Source organism: Malania oleifera, chromosome 7 (assembly GCF_029873635.1).
Source record: "Malania oleifera isolate guangnan ecotype guangnan chromosome 7, ASM2987363v1, whole genome shotgun sequence".
In the NCBI taxonomy this organism is placed as follows: Eukaryota; Viridiplantae; Streptophyta; class Magnoliopsida; order Santalales; family Ximeniaceae; genus Malania; species Malania oleifera.
Window position 1 is genome coordinate 32464083 of NC_080423.1, and position 12391 is coordinate 32476473.

General features: G+C 37.6%; 1 protein-coding gene across 1 annotated transcript; it reads left to right on the forward strand.

The window, feature by feature from the left end:
- Nucleotides 1-301: 301 nt before the first annotated feature.
- Nucleotides 302-1204, forward strand: LOC131160124 (uncharacterized). The gene has a single exon (XM_058115476.1). It carries the CDS (start codon nt 453-455, stop codon nt 1050-1052), a length of 600 nt encoding a protein of 199 aa, XP_057971459.1. The 5' UTR covers nt 302-452; the 3' UTR covers nt 1053-1204.
- The last annotated feature ends 11187 nt before the right edge of the window (nt 1205-12391 follow it).

Consider the following 12391-nt stretch of genomic DNA (forward strand, 5'->3'; position numbering starts at 1 on the left):
ATAAAATACTGACATGCATTGTGCAAGTTTTACCTAATGAACTTTGTTTATTTATTAATTTGTCGAGTTTCTAAACAAAGTTGAATATGAAAATGTCAAGGTTTAACCCATATGCCTAGTTTGTTTGGAACACTCCTACTTATGGTAAAATCTTCAAAGAAAATTCCTAATTTTCCCATGGAGATAAGGCTGAAAGAATCCCTTGGTTGGTAGTTTGTAGGCATGCTATTTTACATTTCTTTTTTCTTGTAATTTTAGTTTTACAAGTATATTTTTATTGGGACGTGCGCAACACGGGCAATAGTAGAGCGTAGAAGTAGTCCCGCCCCCGAACTCCCAAGCGTTAATAGTCTGCGTGGGGATTGGTCCAGCTTCTTGCTTACTTCCTCGAGGTTCTTTCTCATTTTCTGTTTCTCTCTCCTAAATCTGAAAATCCCAAATCTCGAATTCGAATGGCGTCGTTGAGGCAGCGTCTTCTCCTCCCCATCCTCTTGGCGGTGGGGCTCTTCTCCGTCGCTGCCTACGCGAGGCCTGGCCTCCACTTCCATCCCTGCAACACCCTTCTCATCTCCTACTCCTTCTCCATCGATTCGCAAAACCCTAACCCTAACCTTAACTCCAAGCCTAATTCACCCCAATTCCTCACAATCTTCACCCATTTCACCCAATTCAAGCCCAGGCCCTCTCGCATCTTCGTCGATCGCCCCAATTTCCTCCTTCCTGACGATGAGCCCGAGATCCGGCGACCCAGATTCTTCCCCCGCTCCTCGCCGTCCTCGGTTGTCAGCTCCCTCCGTGATCGCACCAAAGACATCATTAGCGTTGTGGTGGCTCTTCTCTTTGGCGTCGGCTGCGGTTTCCTCACCGCCGCTACCATGTACTTGGCTTGGTCGCTTTTCTCCAACCGCTTCTATGATCTTTCCAATTCTTACGACGATGATGACGATGATGACCAAGATGACGATGATGCTAGCCCCAAAAAGATGGGATACCTCAAGATTCCTGCTGCGGATGCCGCTGTTGCCCCTGCTTCGGAGAAAGCAGCGGTATGAGGCGAATGATGGATTTTATCTACTTAATATTATCTCTGTGCATTTTGCGGTTACATTGTTGAACTTAACATTTCAGGTCGCTCCATTACTGTAATTGTCATATCTATGACTTGTTGTTATATATAACCTAATACATCAAATTCTTGACGTTCCATGTGTGTGTGTGTGTGTGTGTTTCGCTCAGCATTTTTAATATGTTGATGATTGTGATGGGATATCATGAAGTTTATGTTGCCATCTGTTTTGCATCTTTAATAAATGGCAGCACATATTCTGTGTATTTGTATATAAGTTTCTTTTGGTGATGCATGTGGTTGCTGCATTGGCTCCGTTAGGATAAACACTAAGGAATAATTAAAATTTATGTATTTTATCACTTTACTTTTCCATTTTCTAATTTTAAATTCTTTTATTCTGTAGTAATATATTTCAGTTAGATATGTTCCTTTGTTGAAAGAGGGTTAGGCGCGTGGCTGCTATATGGGTTTAAGTGGCTAGTGCTGTTATGCACTGGTATTGAGTTCTCTGCTAAGAATATCTGCCACTGGCCAAGCCTGTAAATGTATATAATCCGTATGGAATGCCCTTGAGTTCTCTGCAGTTGCTCTTCATTTGGTTTGTTTGTTATTTTTTTCCTGCTGGCTGCTGCTCATTTCTGCAGCAGTTTTCTAGAATTTACAGCATGAATGCGCCTTAACTTTGTACCTTTGTGTGCCTTTGACTTCTATGCTTTCAAAAGACGATAGAAAGGTGTGAAAGTGGATAATTTCAGGGAATTCTTTTTTGTTTTGTTCTCGCTATTCATCATCATAGATATGTTTTGTTCCCTTCGCATTTTGCAATTTGGAAAGCCAAGATTCCTAAAATTAGGGCATTTACCTAGTTTATTATCCACAGCCTAGGATTAACACTAATAATTCACTTCTGGATAGAAGATGCAATAAGATGTTGTACCTAGATATTCATGTTCTTTGTATTCAAAATGCTGAGACTGATGCATCTTCACATTGTTCTTATTTTTGGAAAATTTCGTGCAGGTTTTGGGTTTGTTTTTTGGAAACATTGGGTGCTATATTTACTTTGGAAATATTTTTTTCCATAAGTTTATGGGCTTTGGTGGTGGGAAAAAAGGGGAAGATACTCTGGAGATGCTCTACTTTAGGGGCTTGGTGTATTTGATTGGAGTGGAATCTAGAATCTTCAATTGGTGGAGGGTCTTATTTGATTTGGTTTAACTCTAGGTGTAACACTAGTAGAAGACAAGTGAAGGGCGGATAAGATGATTAGGATGGTTGCAACTATTGCCAAATAATGTATGTGAGGAGTGGAGGGGTAAGTTTAAGTGGCAGTAGGAGGGGTGGGGGGAGAAGAGAGGGATGTAGAGTAGCATGGGCGGATAGTAAGGATTTGATAGCACTCCGCTTGTTGGAGGATATTGCCCCAATCTTGTACTATGATGGAAGGAAATTCATGTAGTTGACCCCTACCTCATAGGACTTGGGGCTTTGTGGTGGTTGGTTGTTGACACAGTCTTAGTCGTTGTCTTTGTTTTTGTTTTTTTCTTGGGGGTTTCTCTTTGGTGCTTTGCATAAGAAAATCCTTTTTCTTATGTTTTGCTTGATGTGGGAGGGATACCTTGTCCTTCATTTCTTGTACTCTTCCTTCAGTATTATTATATTTACCTTTATCCACACACGCACAGCCAAGGGATAAGTATATGACTATAGGGTTGAGTTTTATTGGAACATATTTTCTATATTTCAATCCCATGGGTTTTGGGGGGTGAGGGTGGGGTTTAAATGGACTGAATTTGTTGAAGTGTTACAATCTTCTGTGTTTTTAAAGGAATTAAGATCCTTTTGAAGAATTAGAAGGTATTAGCAATTTAATAGTCAGAAGTGTGCCTTAGGCATGCCTAGGCGCGAGGCGCAGAGGGTTGATGAGGCTAGCACCTCACTGAGGTTGAGGCGTGGCGACCTTCAAGATGTGCAACAAGGCGCAGTGAAGCACACAGAGGCTCGAGGCGCAGTGAGTAACTCACTGGGCCTTGAGATATCTTACCTTTTTAACTTCATTTAAAAATTTTAAGAAAGAAAGCGCAAGGCTTTGGCAGATGTAGCTAGAGTCAAAGCCTTCGAACCAGCCCTAGCCCTAGCCAGAGTCTTTGACTCGAACCGGTAGGTACAGGCTTCATCTTTGAGCCTTTGAACCAGCACGAAACACCTTCATCTTCATGTCTTTGTCTTTGAGCCTTCCTCAGCGAGAGAGCCTTCACAAGAGCCCTTTGTCTTTGAAGTTTGAGCCTTCAAATCACCACAACCTTCACCTTTGAGCCTTCAAACCACCACGGAACACCTTGATCTTCAAGTCTTCGAGTTTTTGAGCCTTCACCAGCAAGAGAGCCTTATCAAGAGCCCTTCCTCTTTGAGGTTTGAGCCTTCTAACCAGCATGACCTTCGTCTTTGAGTCTTTGAGCCTTCCGCCAGCAAAAGAGCCTTTGCCAGAGCCTTCAAAAAAGCGAGAGGCTGTGAGCCCGTGAGTTGTCATCGACAGTCTTTGTGAGTCATTAGGCTGCTTCAAACTAGCAAGTCGTTGTCGTCTTATTCTTCTTCTTCAGTATTCTGCTGCTGCTGTTGCCTTCTTCTTCTTCTTCTTCAGGGCTCAGTATTCTGCTGCTACTGCTGCTGCTGATGCCGCTGCCGCTGCCTGCTGGTTCGTCTTCTTCTTCTTCTTCTTGTTCCTCAGGGCTCAGTATATTGCTGCTTCTGCCTGCTGGTGGCTGGCAGGCTTCCCTGATCTTCGCGAGTTATAGATTAACTTGCATTAAGCCATTAAGTTAATATTATATAATATGTAATTAATTATGTAGTTTAATGCAAGTTTATAATTAATATATAACATTTTTTTTACTAATTTTAGCAGCTGTTTTGTTACATACTATTCATTTTTCTGAATTTAATTTATTTATAAATTTAAGTTTATTTCTGAAATATAGTATATATTGCTTTTGCATTTAGGATAACAAGGCGTAAATCTTACTATTGATATGTTCATATATTAATTACCCATCAAATATGCATTGTACACAATTTTAATAATTGTGTGCCTCACCTTCGCGAGGAGCGTGCCTTCGCCTCTCGCTTTGGCTTTAATACCCTTTGCGCCTCGGTATGCATTGTGCGTTTGACTACTACAATTAGCAAGGAGCAATAGTAATCTTGGTTGGAATGAGATGGTGAGGAAGGTTGATTGGTTGGCAAGCTTAACGGGGAGTAGTGGTGGTGTTAATTGTGCAGGAACAATGGAGTATTGCAACATTGGTGGTCTTGTATAATATGGGTGAGAATCTACAAGATGAGGTGCATGGCTGTGGTTGCATCTGTTTATTGGAGGCTTGGAGCTCACCAGGGGTTAAGCTTGGGTTTGGTTGAATTTTTGAGTATGTTAGGGGCTCAAACATCTTGTTTTGAATGACAGGCCCCTCTTGGTAATTTTGATGAGTTGGCCCAAAGTCGCTTTTGTTTTCATCTTGTTTCATTTGGCAGGGAATATAACAAGCCCCGGATTTATAGACGGTCTGAACAAAGTACACTAATTTAGGCTTGGGAAATTCTTCAATAAATTGAGTCATAAAGTGTTGTATTGGTGGAGCATGGGCAGTGTCTTTGATGAAGCTAGAGTTGAAGTAGTGAATGCATTGGTAGGTGTTTTGGAGGGGATGAGTTCTTCTTCTTCGTTGTTGTTGTTTTTATTTTTTTCTCTTTGGTAGGAAAGATTCTTCTTTGGTGAAGCATGCGGCTCTCTCAACAAGTTGTTGTCTTTGAGCCTGGTATTTTCAAAGGGCGAGGGCGAACTTGTTCGTTGTGCTGATTAGAAAGTTAGTTGTGGTTTTCTATGATTAGTCCCTGCAATGGTAGGCAGGTTGTTAGTGAGATGAAACTGCATGTTCTGAAAGAGAGGTTCGAGCACTTCATTTAGACTTTGCTTACAAAGAAAGTACTTAGAGAGGAATGGCGATGGGAGTTCTTTTCCTATCAACCTAATACAGAGAAGTTTTGAGAATAAAAATGGAAAAAGTGGGTGATTGAAGTGAGATTAATGAATGCGAGGATGTCCCGATTGAATGATGAGTGATAACGTTTTGAATATGGCAGTGTTTATTGTTGCAAGAAATTTGCAGTAGATGTGATTCATCTTTGTATAATGTTTTAGATGGTTTGGAGTTCGTGAAGAATAGAAGTGGAAGGGGCTCCAGAGATCATTTAAAATTTTATTTATTTGAAGGAATAGTGTTTTACCAACTCCTCAATTGTCCTCAATAACATCGTTTGCGTATATGCTTTGGTTAATGGAATGCTGTCCTTTTTTTGGCTTCTTCTTCCTCTTCTTCTTCTTCCTATTCTTCTTTTCTCCTTGTTTTAAGATAAAGGACACCCTCCTCAATTCCCAACCTCTCTTACCATTACCCCATGATCCTCCCCCCTACCCTCCCTCCAACAACTGAGAGAGGAAACAAAACTGAAGAGGACTGAACCCTTTACCTCATAGAGATATCTTTTTTTCCCGAACCATTGGGCTCAAACCCCGAGTTTGAATATTGTTATTTAAGCTGTGTTTTAGAGTATGTATTTTGAGTCTTGGATTTGAATTTGGACAAAATATAATATAATTTATATTATATTTTTATGTAATTTGGAATAAATTTAAATTTAAGGTCTCTCTTAAACATAGATTTAGGAAATTATTTAATTGCCCACTAGGGCCTAGGGAATATAAAAGGGGGCTTTTATGTTTTGGTGGTTATTGGGTGTTGAATTTTGGGAGGGGATGGGTAAGATGTGGGCTCCCAATGGCGGTCCATAATAACTAACTATGATTCTATTGTGTATAAACTTAGCACCATCAAAGTTCACAATTAAGAATTTTTATGCCCCTAGGTTGGGTTTTGGTAGCGCTGAGCTCATCCATTGCCCTGAACTTCATTAGTATTCATTATTATTATTTTTTCCCCTCGTGAAATGTATACATAGATACATCCATCTGGATGGCTCAATTAAATCGAGTTAAATTGGTTGCTCTTGATCTATGAACTTATATAATTTTCCACTTGTTTTAGAATTAGGATCTTCAACCCCAAGGTTTCAATTATTTGATGACCAAAACTCTCCTTCATCTTTTGCTGGGATATCGAATGAGATCAAATCATTTTTATGAGGCATTGGGTTTCTATAACTATATTAAATTATCTTCACAAATTGACGTATTAATTAGTTTGATGGCAAATAAATGCTATAGTATGTCGAGGTGTATGCATACAAATCTCCTTCATCTTTTGCGCGAGATAAATTCTTTTTGCAGGGCGTTGGGTTTCTATAAAAATGTTAAAATTATATTCACCACTTGATGATTATCCAAAGTGAGCTAGTTAATATTAATTAACATTGACAACAAATGAATGCATGAGTACGTAAGGTGAATGTGTAGAGTCATGTAATATATATAAACTAATATTTATGAAATTTGTCAGTGTTACAAGTATGAATAAAATATAAAATTTTTATACGTAAGTATCAATGATACATATGTATATATATATATATATATATATATATATATATATTATTAGCCATTTTTTATGAAAAATGTATGAATAAATAAATATGCTGCACAGGTATTAATGCTACATGATTGTTCAGCAGCTACAATATAATATTTATAACATATACTATAAAAATATTATTTGTAGTATTAAAATGTAGGAAGCATTAAATATATGATTACATAAATTTACAAAAAACAAAATCATTAAATTCTTATTTTGCTTTTTATAAAATTATATTATAGTTGTCTAGTATTACTCTACATGCATTTTAAACCAATTGATTATACTCATTGTAGTTAGATATTTTGATTGAGCATTTATGATGTATATAAATATATACTTGGTTCTAAAAGTCTAATAAAGTTAATATTGATCTACTATTGTATAGACTATTATAATATACATGACATGCGCAATGTATTTTTGTTTAAAGACAAATATAGTAAGGTATACAAGAATGTGCATTTATACTTTGAAGCATATATTAATTATAATTTTTTTTATTTTTAAAAATGGACACTTACATTAGTGAGGCTTACTTTTAAATTATGGAATACTAAAATGATATTTAACTTGCATATTAAAGTGGTATGTTGTGCAAATGAATGCATAGAGGGAAAAATCGTTCGAATAGTGATATGCAGCAATTAATGATGAACAATACAGAAACACATTCACACACAGATAATGAGGAAAACAAATAAATAATGACACAAGAAATTTACGTGGTTTGGCAATGTGCCCACCCTCATGGGAGCAAACGGTTGAATTTCACTATCACTCATCAAACTAGGGTTAAAACTTTGTTTATATGCTAACTCTACACGTATAAAGGGATTAAAAAGTTCTCAAAACACCTATGCATCAATATTCGGAGGTTATGCATCTGAATCCCCAACCTACTGATCTTCCTAATTCAAAATTCGAAACTTGCGCCGACTAAAACTGTCGATGGTTTCTTGCTGAGATTGAAACCTAAAAAGGAAGGTGTACTCCCAAGAGAGGGGGGGGGGAATGAATTGGGATTTTAAATTTTTTTTTTATAATTTCTTTTATTAATTATTTCTCAGTTCTTTTTAATTTCAACAATCACGCATGTATAGTTGATTTGAATTTCAGTCATTAGTTCAGTTGAGAGTTAATTCAATTATAAATCTTTATGAATGAGAATACTAGATTGAATATGTTCTAAAATTGATCGTATAATGAAATTGCACAACGAAATAAACAATAAGAAATAAATAACACAACCAATAAGAACAACACAAAGATTTACGTGGTTCGGCAAAACCTACATCTATAGAAGCAAAAGGCACACACATTTTACTATGGAAATCACAATGTACACAACACACTTCAATAATGATCACTTTCTCTCTCAAAATATGCCCAGATGACATATATAGAGGTTTCTTGGAGGTTTCCCCCCGTTTGCCCAACCACCCAACGTTCAAAAATTCAAAATTCAAAAAAAATTGCCGGAGCCCAGGCGCCCCTCGTCGACAAACACTTGTCAGAAGTCTGAAATTTCCTAGTCTCTATAATTATTCGTCGACAAACTTCAAAGCCTTCACCGACGAACCTCTATTGCACCCTCGTTGACAAATACATGGCTCTCGTCAACGAGTCCTGCTGTGCTGCCCCTTCATGTTTTTCCTCCTTCCTTCTTTGCCTAACAAAACAGAAGTATAAGAGCCACAAATAACAATTTTCACCTTGATGATTATACGCCCCTTAGGAGAATCTCAAAAATTAAACTTAAAAATGCTTGGTTGGGTATGTCTCCCTTCTATCACTTGGAGACATGGAGTAAGTCCACGTAATGCTTGAACTTCTTTAAAGTAACTGATTTGGTTAGAATATCTGATGCATTATTAGATATGTGAACTTTCTCCAACACAAGTTCACTCGAAGCAATCAATTCCCGAACCCTATCGAACCTCACATCAATATGCTTGGTCCTAGCATAGTATACCTGATTCTTCACCAAGTAAATGACACTCTGACTATTACAATGCAATACCACACCATTTTGCTGTAACCCCAACTCTCTGACTAAACCAGTAAGTTATAAGACTTCCTTTGCAGTTTTAGCAACTGCCATATATTCCACCTCAGTCGTGGACAACAACCGAAGACTGTACCATGGGTCTCCAACATATCAGTCCTCTTGCAAAAGTAAGGACATATCCCGTGGTAGACCTTCTGTCATTCATATCTCTAGTATAATCTGCATCAACAAACCCCATAACTAAAGGACAATCCTGTTGCTTGCCGAACATGATGTAATATCTCGATGTACCCCGCAAGTATCTAAGTATCCATTTTACAGCTTCCCAATGCTGTCTTCCTGGATTAGAGAGGAACTTGCTCACCATGCTCACTGCATGAGCTAAATCTGGTCTCATACATACCATGACATACATCAAACTCCCCACAGCACTAGCATAGGGGGCCTTTGACATGTTCTGGATTTCCTCATCCAAACTTGGGCAATCTGCAGTAGACAACTTGAAATGATTAGCTAGAGGTGTACACACCAGTCTTGCATCAGCCATGTTAAACCTCTCCAACACCTTCTGTACATAACCGCCCTGAGATAGCCATAATCTCCCTGTAGTCCTGTCTTAGCAAATTTTCATCCCAAGTATTTTCTTGGCTGAATCAAGATCATTTATGTCAAATTCCTTATGCAACAGGTCCTTTTACTGATTCACCTCAGTTAAATCTCTTGCATCTATCAACATATGATCGACATACAATAAGAAAAGAATAAGTGAGTCATCATCAAGTTTATTCACATATATGCAGTAGTCATAATCACCCCATTTGTAGTCAATCTTTATTATATAGGAATCAAACCGTTTATACCAGTACCTTGGAGGCTGTTTCAGCCCATAAAGAGATTTCTTTAACCTGTAAACAAAATTTTCTTTTTCTGGTTCAATGAATCCCTCTAGCTGTACCATATATTTTTGTTCCTCCAAGTCACCGTGAAGAAATGCCGTCTTCACGTCCATTTGTTCCAAATGAAGATCGAAATGAGCTACCAACCCCAACACAACTTTGATAGAAGTATGTCAGACCACTGGAAAAAAATCTCATCATAATTTATTCCCTTCTTTTGTGAGTATCCTTTTGCCACCAACCATGCCTTGAACTTCTCACCTTCCTTTTCTAATATTGCCTCATTCTTCCTGTACATCCATTTGCACCCAATTGGTCTCTTTCAATCTAGATGCTCCACCAACTTGCAAGTTTTGTTCTTATGCAGTGATTCCATTTTCTCAATCATTGCTTCCATCCACCTATATTTCTCTTGGCCGCGCATTACCTCTTGAAAAGAAGTTGGATCATTGCAACAAGTAAGGAAAACATAAAATACTAACTTATCAAAACCATACCTTTCCTCCTACGGGGTGTATATTCACCAAAGTGGAGATTGTTGTCAATTGTGGTTCACATTCTGAGTGGAAAGCATACACAAAGGGAAAAAATGAAGGAAATCAAGCAGTAGTAGGGGAAACCATCAATGGTAAAGCTCTGGCTGTCGACGGTTTGGAGTAGGATTTCAGACAATTGCATTTTGTCTGAAACCATCGAAGGTTTGGCTTAGGACACCAAGCGCAGATTTCAAATTTTGAATTAGGAGACATTGGTTTGGTTGGGGTTTGGAGGGAAAACCTCTGGGAACTCTATATATATATATATGTTTAGAGTATTGATTGATAGTTGTTGAGAATTTTGTTAAGAGGATTGTATTGTTCTTGTAATTTACATAAGAAGGTGGTGAATCCTTGTCGTTTACTCCCATGGATGTAGGCATTGCCGAACCACGTAATTCCTTGTGTTTGTTCTTGCTTTCATTAATTTGTTGTGGTTGTGGATTATTTTGTATTTTTCATCATTAAAGTGTTGCATGTGTGTTTGATCCTTTTACAAAAATATATTTTGTTGTGCTGTTTGGGGGTTTTACACAACGAGGAATTTCCATCACTTTATTGTTAAGAATTTCACTTGTGAGTTTCTTCCACATTGAAAAAATTGAGTGGATGATAGGTGCTTATATATATATATATATATATGATTGGACCCAAGACTCAATAGGCTTAAACTTTTGGATCAAGTTGGTGCTCACTCATGTGTATCAAACCCACCCATGGACTCCTCTGGTGCTAACAAGTGGTATCAAAGCCAATGGTTCGTAACTTTGGGTGAGCGACATCGTAAAAAAGTCGAGGCGTGAAGCTAATTCTTCTAACATGCTAATAGTTTGAAGACCAAGTGTGTGACTGAGGCCAATAAGGATCATTTAGGCCTAGAAGATGGATTTGAAATAGGGTCAAGATGTGGGAGGTAGGATTGGTTCGGACGTACGTGAAATGCAATCCGAGGCACGTAAGGCGCAGTAGTAAGGCCCAATTGGGCAACTATTGGAGAATTGAGCTTACTCTCATGAGGAAAATGGTTTCCGTTCAAGGGGGAGCGTTTGGAACTCACAAGTGAGGGGGAGATTGTTGAGAATTCCACTTGTGAGTTTGTCCCACATTGAAAAAATTGAGTGGATGATGGGTGCTTATATACATGGTTGGACCCAAGACCCAATAAGCTTAAGCTTTTGGGCCAAGTTGGTGTTCAACCATGTGTATCAAGCCCACTCATGGACTCCTCGAGTGCTAACATTTACAGATGAGGCATCATGGTTATCTTGCTGATAAATCACCACATAAAGTCAACGACTGTAAATTCATTAAGGATTTCAAAATCAATTACCAATAATTTAAATAGATTAAATAATATTGCAATAAAATCATGAGACCCTAGCTTGAAAGAGGTGACTACCTTAATTTGAACAAGAATCTTAAATCAAGGGGATTTAAAGTGCATTTGTTAGGAAGATAAATAATCCTTTTTGAAATTTTGAAACTCTACCATATTCAAATTATTTTATAAAAGGAGTTTAAGACACAATCTTGATTCAAAATTTTAATTAAAGCATTAAGAAACCAATCTCAAATTACAGCCAATTAAAAGTTATATGTATATTTTATAAATTGTAATAAAGTTAGCCCATATTTCAAAATCTTGTGGGATTAAGTTGACTTGCAAGATTTTAGAGGACCTTTTAAAACTTAAATATGTCTTCTTTGAATCCACTAGCTTCCAAAGTTTTTTTATTATTAATAATAATAAAATTCACGCACATTAAGGTTATTGAATTTGGGATTTTCCTTGTACAACAACTTGCATTAGTCATCATAATAAATGTCTCATGTTGTTTAAGGTCTTCAAACCAACACCGGGTGTGCTAGTTGGTCGGTACACCAAAAGCTAATAAAAAAATGGACACTTGTGTAAGGGTAGGCTGCTGCTAGGAAGTTGATTGCTGTCAACATTGTGGTTTTTTGTAAGACTAGAAAGGTGGAAAGTTGCGAATGTTTGATGTGGGTCGGCCCTTGATGAGCACAGTGCAATTTGTATATAATTTATTTTTTTATTTTGTTGATAATAACAGTGGTAGCAACAATAATAATGTTATTGTTATGATTATGGAGATCTTAAGTAGATTGCTGAAGCATGCTGAACAAGAAGGGCAACACTCTTGTCATGCAAACTGTAGGAAAGTTAGTCTTCTAAATCTATCTATGCTGATGACTTGCTGATATTAGCAAGTAGAGATATCAAGTCAGCTATTTGTATAAAACATATTCTCCATTTTTTTTAAAAATCAAATTAC

Bases quoted from the DNA above. Each gene is read 5' to 3' on its own strand.
- LOC131160124 (XM_058115476.1), top strand. From the start codon at position 453: ATGGCGTCGTTGAGGCAGCGTCTTCTCCTCCCCATCCTCTTGGCGGTG.